Source organism: Sarcophilus harrisii, chromosome 4 (genome assembly GCF_902635505.1).
Source record: "Sarcophilus harrisii chromosome 4, mSarHar1.11, whole genome shotgun sequence".
NCBI lineage: Eukaryota > Metazoa > Chordata > Mammalia > Dasyuromorphia > Dasyuridae > Sarcophilus > Sarcophilus harrisii.
In genome coordinates this window covers 275,235,656-275,251,546 of record NC_045429.1, presented here as the reverse complement: position 1 = coordinate 275,251,546, position 15,891 = coordinate 275,235,656, and the positions used below count along the sequence as shown (strand labels likewise).

General features: G+C 34.2%; 1 protein-coding gene across 4 annotated transcripts in view; it reads right to left on the bottom strand.

Moving 5' to 3' along the window:
• Positions 1-15,659, bottom strand: part of KIF6 (kinesin family member 6) — a 433,287-nt gene extending 417,628 nt beyond the window's left edge. For 3 of the 4 annotated variants that reach the window (XM_031964904.1, XM_031964907.1, XM_031964906.1), the window contains exons 1-3: positions 14,465-14,600; positions 8,844-8,953; positions 6,761-6,835 (exon numbers count right to left, since the gene is read on the bottom strand). In XM_031964904.1, coding sequence (XP_031820764.1) covers positions 6,761-6,835; positions 8,844-8,953; positions 14,465-14,530 — 251 coding nt within the window. In that variant the 5' untranslated portion in view covers positions 14,531-14,600. Of the gene's footprint in view, positions 1-6,760; positions 6,836-8,843; positions 8,954-14,464; positions 14,601-15,459 lie in introns of those variants that run through there. The other variant, XM_031964905.1, reaches the window with a different exon arrangement.
• Positions 15,660-15,891: the final 232 nt, after the last annotated feature.

Genomic DNA, 15,891 nt, shown 5'->3' with positions numbered 1-15,891 from the left:
ATAAAATTTGCAGCTTCTTATATATCAGCTCTTTAAGGAATTTCAAGAGCAAGTGAGAAAGCATCCAGATAAGATTAATATCTTGCATGTCCATTCTCATAGTGGTTCCAGGTCCTATTTTTGATGGAAATTCAAAGGCAGATAGCTTTTTAACTATGTTAGCCAGTACTCCTATGAATCCCATTCTAAATATCATCAGGCCGCGTGAGCTTTATGTTTGCAATTTGGGATAACAAAAGAGGAAGCTAGGAGCACAGTAAAAAGCTGTACAGCTTGCTTTCTTTTCCATGCGTCTATGCTTCCTCCAGGGAAGAGCCCTTGTGGTTTGAGACCCAGTAAAATCTAGCAAATGGATGTGACCCATTATAAATCTTTTGGTCGTCTGTCTTTTATCCATACAGTAGTAGACACCTTTTCAGAATTTACTTTTGCAATACCAGCAGCCAAAGAGACAGTCCAAGTGGTCACTGAATTCCTGATACAAGCTTTTTCAATTATGGGTGTGCCACAAGCAATAAAACCAGATAATGAACCTGCATATACTTCTAAACATTTTGCACACTTTTGTACACAGTATAAGATTTTACACACCAGTGGCATACCTTTTAATCCTCAAGAACTGGCAATAGTACAGAGGAGAAACAGAGACATCAAGATACTCCTCCAAAAAACAAAAGAAAAAGGGGGGGAGCCACAGGTAACCCTAGAGCACTTCTATATTTAGCTTTCTATAACATTATTTTTTAAAATTTTTGATAAAGATGCACTAGCTCCCACAGACAGGTTTTATAACTCGCTGGAAGGGCAGTGTCCAGTGTGAGCAGCTCCACTATCTTTAGATAATTGCCAGGTGATGTGGAGAGATTTAGAAAGTGCTGAATAGAAGGGACCAGATAGATTAACTACTTGGGAGAGAGGGTTTGCTTGTATTTCTATAGATGGAGAAGGAATTTGATGGGTGCCAATGAGCTATATTCTCCTTGTCCCTCAGAGAGAGACAGAAACAGAGAAAAACCTCCAAAGGAGAAGACCTAACAAACATCTAATACTGAAAGAGCATTGCTGATAATGAGACTGTTATAGAACTTCAAAGCCAACAGGAATTATTGGATTCTCTGAGACATGATAAGACTGATGCAAGACTTCAAAATCTGCAGGAATCATTGGCTAACACATAATAAGATTATTGCAGGACTTCAAAACTTTCAGGAATCATTGGATTCCTGGCACATGAAGTAATGGACAATAGATCGGTTTTGGACTATTTCTAGGACTTATGGACATGTATAATTCCTCATGTTGATTCATGTTATTTGTTACATCACTACTAGCCTGTGTCATATTGCTATGTACTTATGCAATTTATGTAATTATGTGTAATAACTCCCATGTTGATGGATTTATGTATACCTGTTTCAAGTGAGACCTTCAGAAACCCGCTAATCTGATTTGATTCCCCTTTTCCTTTGGTGTTTTCATCTCCCTTCCTGAGACATCAGGGAGAGCGTGATAACCTCCTATTATGGTGTTTTCACTCCTTTTTTGAGGAGTCAGGGAAGACGTGATCACCTCCTTTTTGGGGGTTCTCACCTCCTTGAGAAGTCAGGGAGAGTGACCACTTTATGTTCTAAAAACAAAAGAAAGTGGGAGGGGAGCTGTCTTCTGGGGTACCTGCCCTGAAAGTTGGAGGGTTGGGAGACATGGCCAGATGCTATACTTAGAAAGCTTTAAAATTTAACAATTCCCATTAAATAAGCTTAGAGGTCTTAGACTACTTTTTGCAGATGTTGTATCCAATATTCATGATTTGGGTAAGAGTTGAAATAGATGATCTCTAATATTCTAATTCTAGGATTTCATATTCATAAATTCAATATATATATATTTGAATCTAGCCAAACAGCAAAATGGACTCTGACATCTTTAATTTTTTTCTGTATTTCATTGCTGTCCTAAAGATCTTTGCAATATTTTGTTCATTCTCATCAACTCAAATGAAAACTAATCTGTCATTTGTACTACAAGTCATTTTCCAACTATGTTGATTTTGAGTAGGATAGAATATTTTTAGAAATGTATTTATATCTTTTTTACCAATCAGTGATAAAAATAAATGTTTTTAAAGGGACAAGTTTCCAAAATGAACCATGGACCACAGGTCAAGAAATATCTGTATGACCTTTGGCAAATCACTTAATATTCTAAAGTCCACAGTTTTTTCATCTATAAAATACAGATATTGAATTAGATTGCAAGTTTAATTCTAGCAATAAGCTGGGATTTTTAGAAATGTTTTAAAACTGATAGCACCAGTGGGGGCACCCAGCAATGTAAAAAGAAGAGAATTAAGAGAAAAATTAGAAAAGATGATGAGAAAAGAAAAAGGTACACAGGACTGTTAATAATAGAATGCTACTCACAATTAGCTTAGTACATGTGCTACAGGTCAACTCATTCTGTTAATAGACTTTTTAAAATAAAATATCACAAAATGACAAAGCATCATTCTAACTAAGATGATCAAGAACAAGTAATGTGCAGCAATAAGGGAGAAATTTATATATTAAGAATTTTTAAAATTCTTAACTAGAAGAACTGTGAAATATTGTGTTGTAATGTTAGAACATTGATTCAATTACTTTTCCTCAATCAGTATGTCTGGGCAATGGCACATCACTAAGAAATTTCACTGTAATCTGATGTTCTAGTTTTTCCTCATGGTCTTTGACAATTTTTATCTGCAGTTGGGGACAGATTTGGTAGTAACCAGGGTGAAGAAAGGAGAAAGGATGAGTAATGTGTAGGAAAAATGTGATTGTGTGTAGAGAATACAAATAAATGACTAGGTGGGTAATCAGGTGGGAAGGCCTCAACAGTGTATCTCAGCAAATATATGAGTATGCTAAAAGTCAAGAAGTTGTGAAATACAAGGTTAATTGACCAATATTCCAATAATATAATAAATCCAAAAATCTTTCACTCTGGCATTTGTTTTTAGCAAAATAAAACATTTCTTCTGTGGATTTTATTTTGATAGTTTCTAAACATTTTATTCTTCAAATTACTTTTTTTCTAAGAGAATTAATCAAGTTTTATTTTTAAAAAAATCTTTTTAGTGTGTTAGTCAAATATGAATTTTTAAGTGATTTTCCTTGAGGGGAAAAAGCTTGTTTCAGGAAAAAAAAAATTCTTCTACATGAATCATATAGACTATTTTATACCCTGGTAAAAGTAAGTATGTTCATATTCTTAAAGTAGTAAGCAGCAAAACTTGTCAGAAAAAAAAGTGTGCCTTTCTTGTTGGAACAAGTGAGCAATTATACAAGTGAGCCTATGAAGAAAAACAGATAAAAGATAAGAAAGTTTTAATTGCAAATGGGAAATGTATACCTTACCCAACTGACTAAATAATCAACACCTTAGTGAAATTTACAAATACCCTTCAGTGAAAACATATTTAATTCATTAGCAGATTAATGCAAGGTAGGACCTCTGCCATACAGTCCATTCAGAATTTTTTGATAACTATATTGGCAGAGATTTGATTTCTCCTACATTCACTTTTTTTTAAAAAATCTGTTTCTTGGGGAAGTTAGTTGGTGTAGTGGATAGAGCATGAGCCCTGAAGTCAGGAGGACCTCATTTGGCCTCAGACACTTAATATTTCCTAGCTGTGTGTGCAAGTCATTTAATCCCAATTGCTTCAGCAAAAAAAAAAAAAAAAAATCAGAATCTTTTTCTTCTACTGCCTTATTGTCACTGTAGTCGTACTTATCTGTGTATGAGTATTTTTACTCATTTTACATGAGTATATTACTCATGACTTTATGTCATGAATAATAAGGTTATCAAGTTATCAAAGGTAATTTCATGAGTTGAAAAATGAAATACATATCTTATGTAATAAAATAGCAATTTCAATTATTTTCCATCATGCATCCATTCTATATTTTAAATGTCTTTCTTAAATACAGAAGTTATATCTGACTATTAGCAGATTCACTAATTATTTTTGTCTTCACATCAATTTCATAATTTACCAGTTTTTATCTTGACAACAGATCATTAATGATCATGTACAGATGAAACATAATATATTTAAATATTACAAGTTTTACATTTCATGCCTGGGTAAACTAGAGTTCTGTCAACATCTCTGTTCTAACCATGAAATTCAATTTAAACAACTTAAGTTTGCCATTTTTGAATCTAGTGTGTACTCAAGAATAATGAATAACTCTAATTGTTATTTCCTTTATTTAGAGAAGTAGGACAGTTGATAAATTGGTGGCTAGTGAAACTCATCAGCATGTGTATTCTTTCTTTCTTTTTATAAATGTGTATTTCCAATGGTTTGTACATTATCAAAAAACCATTTAATCATATCAAATCAGAATTGACAGGTCTTGGCAATTATAGGGAGAGAAGGGAGGGGGATGTTCAGAGTGAAGAGCAGAGAATGATACAAATGTTGTAAATCTAAGTGACCAGGAGGTTGACTATAGTGTTCTTAATTGTAAAACGAGTTATGAAGTAATTAAAAAAAGAGGTACCAAAAATGGTGATATGAAACAGATTTGGGAATAGTTATAAAAGAATACTATAGAAAAAAATAGCATAATAGAGATGTGCTTTGTGACATGGAGCAATCATGACAAGACACCCATCACAAGTAAAAGAGATATTGCAATTTTATTTTATGTGAGTAACTTTACAGACTCAAAAATACAATACAGAATCCTAATTTAATTGCTCTTTAATGAGCAATTTTCTTTTGGAGGGAGGACAGATGTTTAAAGGAGAAGTAGGTAGTCACAACAATGTGTACCGAGATGTTGAGACTTGTCTCAAAGATAGACTGGGAAAACTAAGTTCCCATTAAGTTTGCCTCAAAGGTTGTTTTGACCATCATTAAAGATGCTGACTAGACAGTCTCAGAAAGGATGATTTGATTAAGAATTTCAGCTCACATCATTCTATGCAAACAGGACAATCTGGGAAACTGACCTTATCAGAGTTGACAAAGGAGCAGGATGGGATTCACATCAATTCCATTGATGAAGTGTGAGATTGTTTTTATTTAAGTCTTAAAATTAGACTAAATATAAACATATAGGAGAGATATAAACAAAATTCTCTGAAAGATAGAAGGAAAGATTACTTTTAGTTAGGAGAATTTGGGAAGGATATATACCATCATAAATAACCATAATGAGAGTTTTCCTTGACCTGAAAAGATGCTCTAAGCATCACAGCTGAAAACCATTAAATAGCTGTCATGTAAATTTTGCTTCAAGTAATGGAACTTTTAAATGAAGCAGAAAGTTGAATCCATTAGTGATAATTTACTTGTTCATTAAACAAAATGTCCTGCTGTATTTACCTAAACATTTTTAAGCTTGTTTTAAGAATGGTGGCTTTTGCCACACTTAACTGCAGATTAAAACAGCTCTATCAAAGACCACAATCTGGCACATACATTTATAGGTATAGTCATTGCTACCAAAATCCCCAGGAAATATTGCTTGTTTTATACCTCACTTTTGTGTCAATATTAAGGTCATGGTTCAACTTCAGAAATATATCTATCAAGTTCATACTTTATTGTCCAGTAAACAACTTCAAAAAATTTAAAGATCTATTGTAAAACTTCATAGATGTTCACTACTGAGAATACAAATTTGAAAAGACTTTGGGGAAAGATGCAAGGAAGAAAGAAGCTTGGATTGCAGCTGGAGTAGGGCAATTTCTAAATCTGGAAAAGTAGAGGCAAACTAAATATCCAAAAAGAGGGGAATGGTTAAATACACTGTGATATACTGATGTAATGGAATACTATAATGTAATTAGGATGGACAAATATGAGGCACATAAAGAAATCTGGAAACAACTTTTTGAAATAATGCAAAGCAAAAGGAACAGAACTAGAGCAGACTACAGACTGAGACCACATAAAAGGAAAATAATTGGGAGCAAACAAAGAAAACTGATGGAGACAGAAAGAGGAACCAAAGCATTATGACATTTTGGACATCTCATTCACTTAAATGAATATAGTTGCCAAGAAAGTTTGATTAATCATAGTAATAGTTAAGATTGTGTTTATTTACAATTTTTTTTAAAATTTACAATTTTTAACATGGAATTAGAGAATCAAAGGAAACAAAGGCAATAAGGAACTCGGTACAACCTAGTATAGGATGTGGAAGATGTCAAAGAGTCTTGAGTTTTATCCAGGATTTATAGCTGAAGTTTTGCCAAATATTTAAAATACTCATCGAAACTATTTTTGACCACTACTATGCAATATTAGAAAAACTGGTAATTTCTTTTTATCAAGCTGGCAACATGCTGGTCATCATATTTTAGAACAGCAATTCTCTAAGTGTAGTATGGTTATCCATAGGAACTGCCAAATATCTTTCAGTGGCTCTGTAAGGTCAAAATTATTTTCTGAATACTACTAAAACATTTTACCTTATGAAGATAGAAATAATCCCCCAAATCAAAAGCTCCTTGAGGTCCTAAATAATGTTTAAGAGTAAAAATAGGCCCTGAAGTCAAAAGGTAAGAGAATTAATGTTCAAGTTAATGACTATCAGTTTGAAGGTCATTATTTGGTCACCTCATATTTATACTGTAAATGTTTTTGTTTATATAAGTGAGGTATTTCAATACATTTCCCCAATTATCTGTGAACTAAAGAAACAAGAGGAAACAGAAATATCCCACTAACCCAACCATTCATTGAGAATCCTACCTTTCAGCAACAGGTTTGGCAATTATTTCAAAAATGGTGTCTTGTTTTGACTCCTGATCAAAAATTCTCTGAAATCTGCAAATTATAAAGTAATAATGATGAAATATGTCTCATCAACAGTGTTTAATTAATAAATCTTTTTTTTTTTTCTCTTTTGCAATTACCTCACATTTATCAGCATCAAGCTTCCAAGCTTACCTAACATAATACAATGTTGGCCCTGTAACCACACACTATGCTATACAAATACTTGGTAAACAATATTGCTTTGACAAGATTTGCACAATAAATCCCTATGAACAAAGTAGTAGCTTTGGAGAAAAAAAAAAACTCTGTGTCTGTTTTCAAGAGAAACAGTTCTGCAATTGACATCAAATTTAACTCTAAATAATAATGAAAAATATCTAAAAGCAAGATATAAACAGAACAGACTGACTGATTTTTACCTGTAAAAAAGCAATTATAAAACGAGTGATTATTAAATTTAGGTTAAAAAGATAAATTTAATTCATTTTCACCAATTAGTTATCAGATCATAACATCAACCAATTTTTCAGCAATTTTTTAAATCAACAGCTAGTCCTTTGAAGAGGATGACCTTGTTTCTTGACTCCCAAGTCAGAGCACTATAATGCAAACATAGAAAAGAAAACCCTGAGAAAGTTTCAGTCAGAAAGAGAAAGTACAGGGGAAAAAAAGCTTATTGGGAAATTCCATTATATCAGTGATTTCCACAGAAACTTAAGCTTTTGCTACAGACATGATAAGGAAAAAATCTTAGGCATACTAGATTTTTATTTCCTAGAAAGCTTCTACTAACATGATCCTATTAGAATACTATAACAATTTCCTAAGCAGCTTTTAGGGTTACTTAGGAATGCTGGGTCTCTACTGCTTTTTGCTATCAACTGCCAAGTCTAAATTGGGCATATTTTCAGTTAAAGCAGAAAATCTCAGAGGAATATAGAAGAGTTTTCTCCACAATAAAGTCCTAGAAGTCTGCTCTAGAGAAGATTAGTTAAAATGTGTTCGGTGTTATATAATTGGAGAATTCCAAAAAATATTAGAAGTTCATATTTTAGTGGAATATCTTATAAAATATTATCAATAGAGAGGCCATAAGGTATCCAAACTACTGCTCTGGATTAAGACATAAGATTAAATTGAAGGCAGAAACCTTTACTGGACATTTATTATGTGTTTCTCTAATTTAAGATTATATATTTTTAATATATTTTAATTAATTGTTTAACTGTCATATTTTTCCAGTAGAAAGTAAACATCTTAAACCTATAAACTCTTATTTGTTTTGCTATTACCATACCCAGTGCCTAGCATAGAACAGGCAGTTTATAAATGCTTGAAATGTATTGAATTGAATATTGGAAATGATACTTGTTACTACCTATGAGTTACAAAGACTTTATATTATATATTGAATTAGAAAAAGATTCTAATCCCTAGTTAGAGATTGAATTGAATATCTAGTTAATGTCCCTATCACATTTCCACATAAAGAGTCAGAAAGTAAATCAAGAACCAATTGAGGGAATGAAAACTAATTACTTATTCTGGAAAAAAACAAGAAGGAACAGAATAGATGAAAAAGTCCAAAAATAATCCTAGTCTCTCAGTCTACTTTTTTCTTGTGTACTTGAGAGTATATCAAAGAATCAGCTACCATTAAAAAAAATTTTTTTTTGGGGGGGGGGCGATGAGGCAATCAGGGTCCAGGGACTTGCCCATGGTCACACAGCTAGTAAATATCAAGTGTCTGGGTTTGAACTCAGGTCCACCTAATTGATAAAGATAGTGTTCTATCCTCTGTACCACCTAATTGCCTCCAATTAAGAATTAAGGTAATTTCATAAATAGTAGCAGCATTCTAATTATAAAGTTTGAGTGCTCATTTTACATGTGGTATCATAACATTTATGAGATCAATACTGAAAATCAATAAATAGAAGTTCAAAACATAGCACTGAACAGTGGAGATTAGCATACCATATAATTGAACAGAACTGAATAAAATCAAAGACTAGAAAAAAAATTCAAAACATGAAAGGAAAAAATATGAACTTACTTAAATTTGTAGCTTTCTCTTTTATTATTCACAAATCCATCTGCTAAATCACGTGGTAAGATAATTTCCAATGCAGCTACTGATTTTTCATCTTCATCTATAGAATAAATCTGCAAACATGAACATAATTTTAAGAAAACATAACAAATTATATAAAGACAGCTTATAGTATTTAGCCATAACATTAAGGATGCATTTTAATAGGATGATTTTTTTTTCAAAGACCAGAACCAAAAAGAGTATAATTGTTACAATTCTCATTCCTCTGACAAATATATGAACTCTAATAAGTGTTCTATAATCTCCAACAAGTCATAATAATGATGGTGATAAAAATGCTCATAATGGTAACTTGTTACCATTGAAAGGAAAATTCTTCATTTGGGCTTTCAACCTGATAGACTGCAAAACTTAGCAACACTGGACTGCTCACTTTAAAGGTAACTTTAAAACAATTCAGATAGCTCCGCCTCAGCAAAACAAGCTGACTCGCTCCATCTCAGTTCCTCTCCAAGAAAACAAGAATGTGACACAAGCCACAGACATAGCGTCTTTTCTCCCACCAAAAACTCATCCAACATTAGTTAAAAAGCAGGGCGGGGCACAATGGGATGATGAGTCAACATAACTTTCAACAATACTCACAGAAACCAAGTAAAATGAGTTTATTATTCCCATTTTACAGTAAAGAAAATTGAGGTTGAGAAATGTTAAACAACTTGTTTAAGATCACACAGCTAAGTATCTGAGGCTGGATTTGAATTCAAATTTTCTTAATTGCAAATCCAATACTCAGTCCTCTACACTATAATTACAAATGTGACTATTGTGAATATACGTAGTCCTGCAGGCATAAACCCTAAACAGTACAAAGTCCAGGCCGGGTAGATAGATAAGCTGACTTTAGTAGACAAAAGATGAAATTTGAAAGAAAACAGAGATGAGAAATAGCAAGGAAATAGGCAAGAGATTTGAGAAGAAATACAATTGTTCTCTGTGCCCCATAATATCAGTATTGATACTTGTGAAATATATTATTATAATTTCATTCCACTTAATATTAAATTGCTGCATGTTTTTTTTACTTGTTTTTTTTTTTTTTTTTTTTTTGTTTGTTTGCTATTCCTTATTAAAAAGCAAATGACCCAGGAAAGGTCTTAAGTAAAAACTCCTTAAATCAAAGTTAATCAATAAACATTTAACAAATGCATGCTATGTACAAAGCATAAAGGAATAGAAGAGAAGTAAAAACATGTTTTTTTCTCTCAAGAAGTTCACATTCTAATGGAGGAGAGAATATGCAAACAACTGTGTACCTACAATATAAATAAAGTAGGTGAAGGGTAATAAAGTCAACATTCAAGGGAAACCTCTAGCATGGGAAGGGTGGAAAGAGGGTCAGGGAAGAGCCTTCTGCAGAAGGTGGAATCAAAGCTGAGTCTTGAAGGGAAGTCCTGAGAAGAAATGAGAGAGAAATGAGGTGGGAGGTGGAAGTGTAGTTCAGATATGAGGAAGAGTTAATAAAATAAAACTATGTGTGGTCATGTATATGAGGATAAATGCCACTGGATTGTAGAGAAAGGGGAGGGGAGCCAGAGAGAAGAAGCCTGAAAAAGTAGGTAGGAGCCAGTTTGTGAATGGTTATAACAGCCCAAGGATTTTTTAAATTGGAATCTAGAGGAAATAGGAAGTTATAACAGAGGTTATTGAATGGAGAAAGGGAAAGGGAGGAAAGTAGCCATCTATACTTTAGGAAAGTCACTTTGGCAGCCGAGTAGAGGAAGTTCTGACAAAGGAACACGGGCCAAGCAGATGTCTAATATTTTAGGCATGAAGGGATGAAAGTCTGTCCTATGGGGTTCTGTGTGAGTGGAGGGGAAGACACATATGAGAAATGTTTAAAAGGCAGAAACAACATGACTTGGCAATGGATTGAATGTGTGAATACACACACACACAACTTTATTATCTAAAAACAAATTTGAAATTTTTTAAAAATATATTTCCCTCAGCGGATAGGCAGGGAATATGTGTCATAGATTTTTATCAGACTCTAGTGATTAATTTTAGTGCTTTAACAAGGATTAACAAGATTTCATACAAGGTGGTGAGACTGAGTAACTGGGAGAATGGTAATTCTCAACAGTAATAGGTAAGCAAATAGTTAAGATAAGGGGGGTGAAAGCTAGAGGTGCTGTTTTGAACATGTTGAGTTTGAGGTGAATATAGGAAATCCAATTCAACATGTCCAAAATGAAGTCAATGATGAACTAGAATTCAAGAGAGAGAATGGGACTGAATAAATAGATCTAGTAATCATGTGCATAGAAACACATTATTGGGTTTATTGAGTTGATGAGATTTCCCAATAAGAGAATAAGAGTGAGCCCAAAACAAGCCCTTGGGGGGACAGCCCTGGTCAGTAGAAATAACATACCTGAAGATCTAATAAAAGAAAGTGAAAAGGAGTCATCAAACTGATAGAAGGAAAATGAGAAGAAAGCAGCATTGTGAAAATCCAGAGAGGAGAGAGAATGCAAATGAGTGATCAACAGTGTCCTTCTAATAATCACATTTTTTTTAATGAAGAATAATCATCAATTCTATCCTTATTTTTTCAAGAAATCATTTCCTCACAGTTAAGTAAACAATAACCACAACACTATACTTAGAGCCAGAAGATACCAGGTTCAAGACTCTGGACATTTATTATGTGTGATTTGGGACATCACCTCATCTCTCATCCATAAAATAATGGGGTTGGATCAGAAGCCTTTTGAGATCTTTTTCACCTCTAAACCATGATTCCAGGAACTTCTATGACCTTGAACAAGTTTAGGCTCTTTAAGCCTCAGTTTCCTCATTTGTACCCTACCCAAAATATACAATATTAGCTCTAATATCTTTCTTAGCTTTAAATTAATGATTCTATAACTCACACAATTAACACTGCCCTCTCTACCAAAAAAAAAAAAAAATCCACACATAAAACTTTATCATCTAAAAACAAATTTGAAACTTTTTTATGTTTCATGGTTTTATCAGACTCTAGTCATCAAGAAAAAATTCAAACTTATTATAAAGTAGAAAAAAGAAAATGGTAGGAAGTTCTTTCCTTTTTTGTATCTTCTTCTTCATAGATATGAAGTGGAGAAAAATGACTAATATATAAAGCACATTTCTTTTGAACCAAAAGGGATTTATTGACAATAATTCATTAAACATTATAATGCATCTTTTCAAAATTATGGAAGATAGTTTTTTTTTATTTTGCAGCTAAACTGAAACAGACTAGTGAAATTATTTATCCAAATATTCACTCCAACAATCAGAGAATTAGAATTAGTGATCCATCAAAATCTCTACAATGAAATCCAAAATGCAAATTTAAATATCTCTCTTTTTGGGAGAATCTTGCCACCCTGTAGATGAAATGTCATTAATCCAAAATATCCTTTGTTCTAATAAAATAATTTCCAGAACTACAGAATCCATGGTTTCTAAGATACATCCTTAGGTATTCTGTAAGAAAAATTATGCAAGTAAGTTAGGTTTAATTTGTGCCTCCACAATCACATTTAGAGCTCTTGTTTCCATTCTGTTATAATATACTATTTGTCAAATTATTTTTCTACTATGAATTTGTTTCTGTTTCTGAAAAATGAAAGGAGTAGACAATCTAATCTTTTAGGACTCTTCCAAGTCTCAATATTTTCTATGTCAAGATGTTAGGTTGGTATTTTTAATTATTTACCCCAATGTTCCTTTCCATTGGCCAAGAAAATCAAGAGTAGAAGCTATCTAGCAAAAAAGTTTCCCTTCTTCCAGTAGTAAGACTTACTGAAAGCAATGGCTTAAGAAAGCGTCTTTTGATAACTTAAATTTTGAATTCTGTATTAAGGGCAAAGGAGGGCATATCTAGAATATGCATAAGTAAAGCCTAGCTAAATCCTCAGGTAGTCCAGTTGATTTTTCAAAATAAATTTTTATTGAAATTTTTCATTAAAAATGTTTAGCTTTCATAGAGAAAAGTCACCCTGTAAGATAAAAATTATTTGCAGAAAGAATTGGCACAAGGTTCAAAACTGTCTGGCTATGTTTTCTTAGAAGACACTTAGAAAAAAATTAATGGAATGCTTCAATGACTGAGGCAGGTGAATGAAAGTCAAAAATTCATGAAACTACAGAATATTAAGGAGAATGAAACAGAAATAACGAGGAGTTAAAATTCTTAAAAATAAAAGCAAAGAAGGTTTTCAACTGTTAATTTTTTACAAGGAATGAAAAAACTATCAGTCAAGTTTGATGGAATTAGAAGGCTGGCAGGAAAGATGTCATAACTCCAACTAATTTCCACTTCTGAATCCCTATTCCAAGAGCTGCCCTTTTGTTGGCAAGAAGATCTAGTCATAAAATTTGCGATCTCTGAGGAGGAACTCTCTTATTAGCCATAGTATCTAAATATACAAAAACATTGGAATTTCCAATCATATTGATTATTCAATGAGAATCTAAAGTAAAATAAATAAAATATGTGAAATTTTAATATTTAATATATATTAATTTACTAATAAAATGTCTAATGAAAAGCATATATGGGTTTCTATGATCAAAAGGCATGCATCTCCATGTGCTAGCCAATATCAATGTTGAGCTTCTCTGTACTTAAGTTGGTTCACAAACAGCAAATGGTCTGTTTCAGAGATACTCAAAGACTTTCTACTTGGAAAAATCTGCCTGAACTTAAAGCTGTCCTGGCATGATCTTCATGAAGCCAGAAATCACCGTGACTTTTTTTAACCACTTGGAAGTATGGATACAAGGAAACTGTAGCAAGGTAGAATGGTGCAGGAATCAGAGAGTCTGGGTTCAAATCTTAACTGAGGTATTCATTTGCTGTGTGCCTAAGGAACAAGTCTCTCCACTTCTGTTTCCTCAGAAATTGAGGGAACTGAACTAAATAACATCTAAGATCCCTTACAGCTTCAAACCTATTTAGTTACCCTCATGTCCTATCTACTCTTTAATTTTCCTGGAATTAGCCAGTTTCATGTCATTATTTGAGCATTAACAGAGGTATAAAATCCATCTATTCATTCTCAATACCAAAAATGGCCCTATATTTGGGATAAATGTTTCTTTCCTTTTGTGCAATTGGAAGAACTGGAAAAAATGGGGAAAATTCCTTGTCCCAAGGGACTCACATTATATTGTACATATACAGGATATATACAAGAGAAGGCATCAATAGTTCAGGGAATCAACAAAGAGACTATAATAGAAGGAGGTATATAAGTTGAGTATTGAAAGAGATAAAAATGACCTTCTCTACATAAATGTTATGTTCTCTGTATTTAACTTAAGACATGTGTATGTGTGTGCATGCAAACATATGGCAATGTCTTTATTCAGACAGCAAGCATTAGCTGAGTGCCTACTATATGTGAAACATTTTGGTTCTATCTACTCTTTACCTAATTTATATAACTTTCACACATATTTACATAAGTTCAGGTTTTTCCGGATATAATGTAACCTCTCCAAGATTGGGAATTCTTTCAATTTTGTATTTGTATTTCTAGTTTTTAGCACAAACATACGCCCTCTCCCCAGCCGCGTACCCCTTGAGGTTGTTTCCGGCTGGTGGGCTTCACCCTCGCGAAGATCTGGATCGTTTGCTTAACCATCTTCCCCTTAACGCCCTGGTACAACACTCCCAGCACCGCGTTGCCTCTTTCCTCCACGCCTAATTTATATAACCTAATTTATATAACTTTCACACATATTTACATAAGTTCAGGTTTTCCCGGATATAATGTAACCTCTCCAAGATTGGGAATTCTTTCAATTTTGTATTTGTATTTCTAGTTTTTAGCACAAACATGTAATAAGCATTTAATATATGCTTAAAGGCTACAGGGTTTACAATACAGTCTTAAAAACTGGGGTTGAATTTTGCCTCTGACACACACTACTGCACTTCCCACATCCACTTTTGTTTTTGTCTTTGTGTGCCAAAGGTGTAGATAAGAGTTGGCTGAATATCAGAAGGTCTGAGATCTTGTTCTTTGCCACTAAAATTAGGGTGTCTAATTAGTGTCCAGAGTCACTTTGGGTAAGATCCTGAGGTCATAGAGCAAGAAGGGAACCCTCTAAGACCCCAAAGTGACTTACCGGTTCAACTTCATACGTGCAACAAGTGCATTTTACAGATCAGAAAATGAAAACCCAAGGAAATTAACTGTCCTGTCCAGGGTCCTATGGGCAATAGGTGGGCAAGGCCAGGATCTGAACGGAGGCTCTCTGATTCCAAATCAATAATTCTTTTCACTGCATTATTATTATTATTACTATTACTATTGTTAATTATACTAGGGGATTGGACCAAGTTGTCCCTAAAGTCCCTTCCAGCTCTGACATTACCCTTTTGTGCCTCTACAGCATATGTAGCAGATTCATGCCTTATGAGTGTGACTGTGGGGTGCAGCACTGGAACGGGGCTCATGGGGCTCCCTGACACCCAGTCCTGGTCCCTTCTTCCTCCGCAATGACCCTAGGAAAGCTGGCACTGCGGAGGACAATTCACCCTCTCCACGCCCTCTCCCCAGCCGCGTACCCCTTGAGGTTGTTTCCGGCTGGTGGGCTTCACCCTCGCGAAGATCTGGATCGTTTGCTTAACCATCTTCCCCTTAACGCCCTGGTACAACACTCCCAGCACCGCGTTGCCTCTTTCCTCCACGCCTGCAGCCTTAGCAACAGGAACTATGGACACTACCCAGCATGCCCTGCGGCTGCCAGCCAACCCACCTACCCCCACTTTCCTCCCCCGCCGCCTCTCCCTAATTGGCTGAATGTGGAGGACAGAGAACGGAGGGGCTCAAGGAAGGGAAAGATTCGGTGAGACTTGGGCCTTCAGTGGTTGCTAGGACACCAGAGCTCTGATGTGTTCAGAGGATCCTGAATCAGGACTTTAGACTTGGACCTGCTGGCCTCATCGCCCACGCCCAAGGACTCCTAAATCCAGCTGCTACTCACATAGCAACGGGTG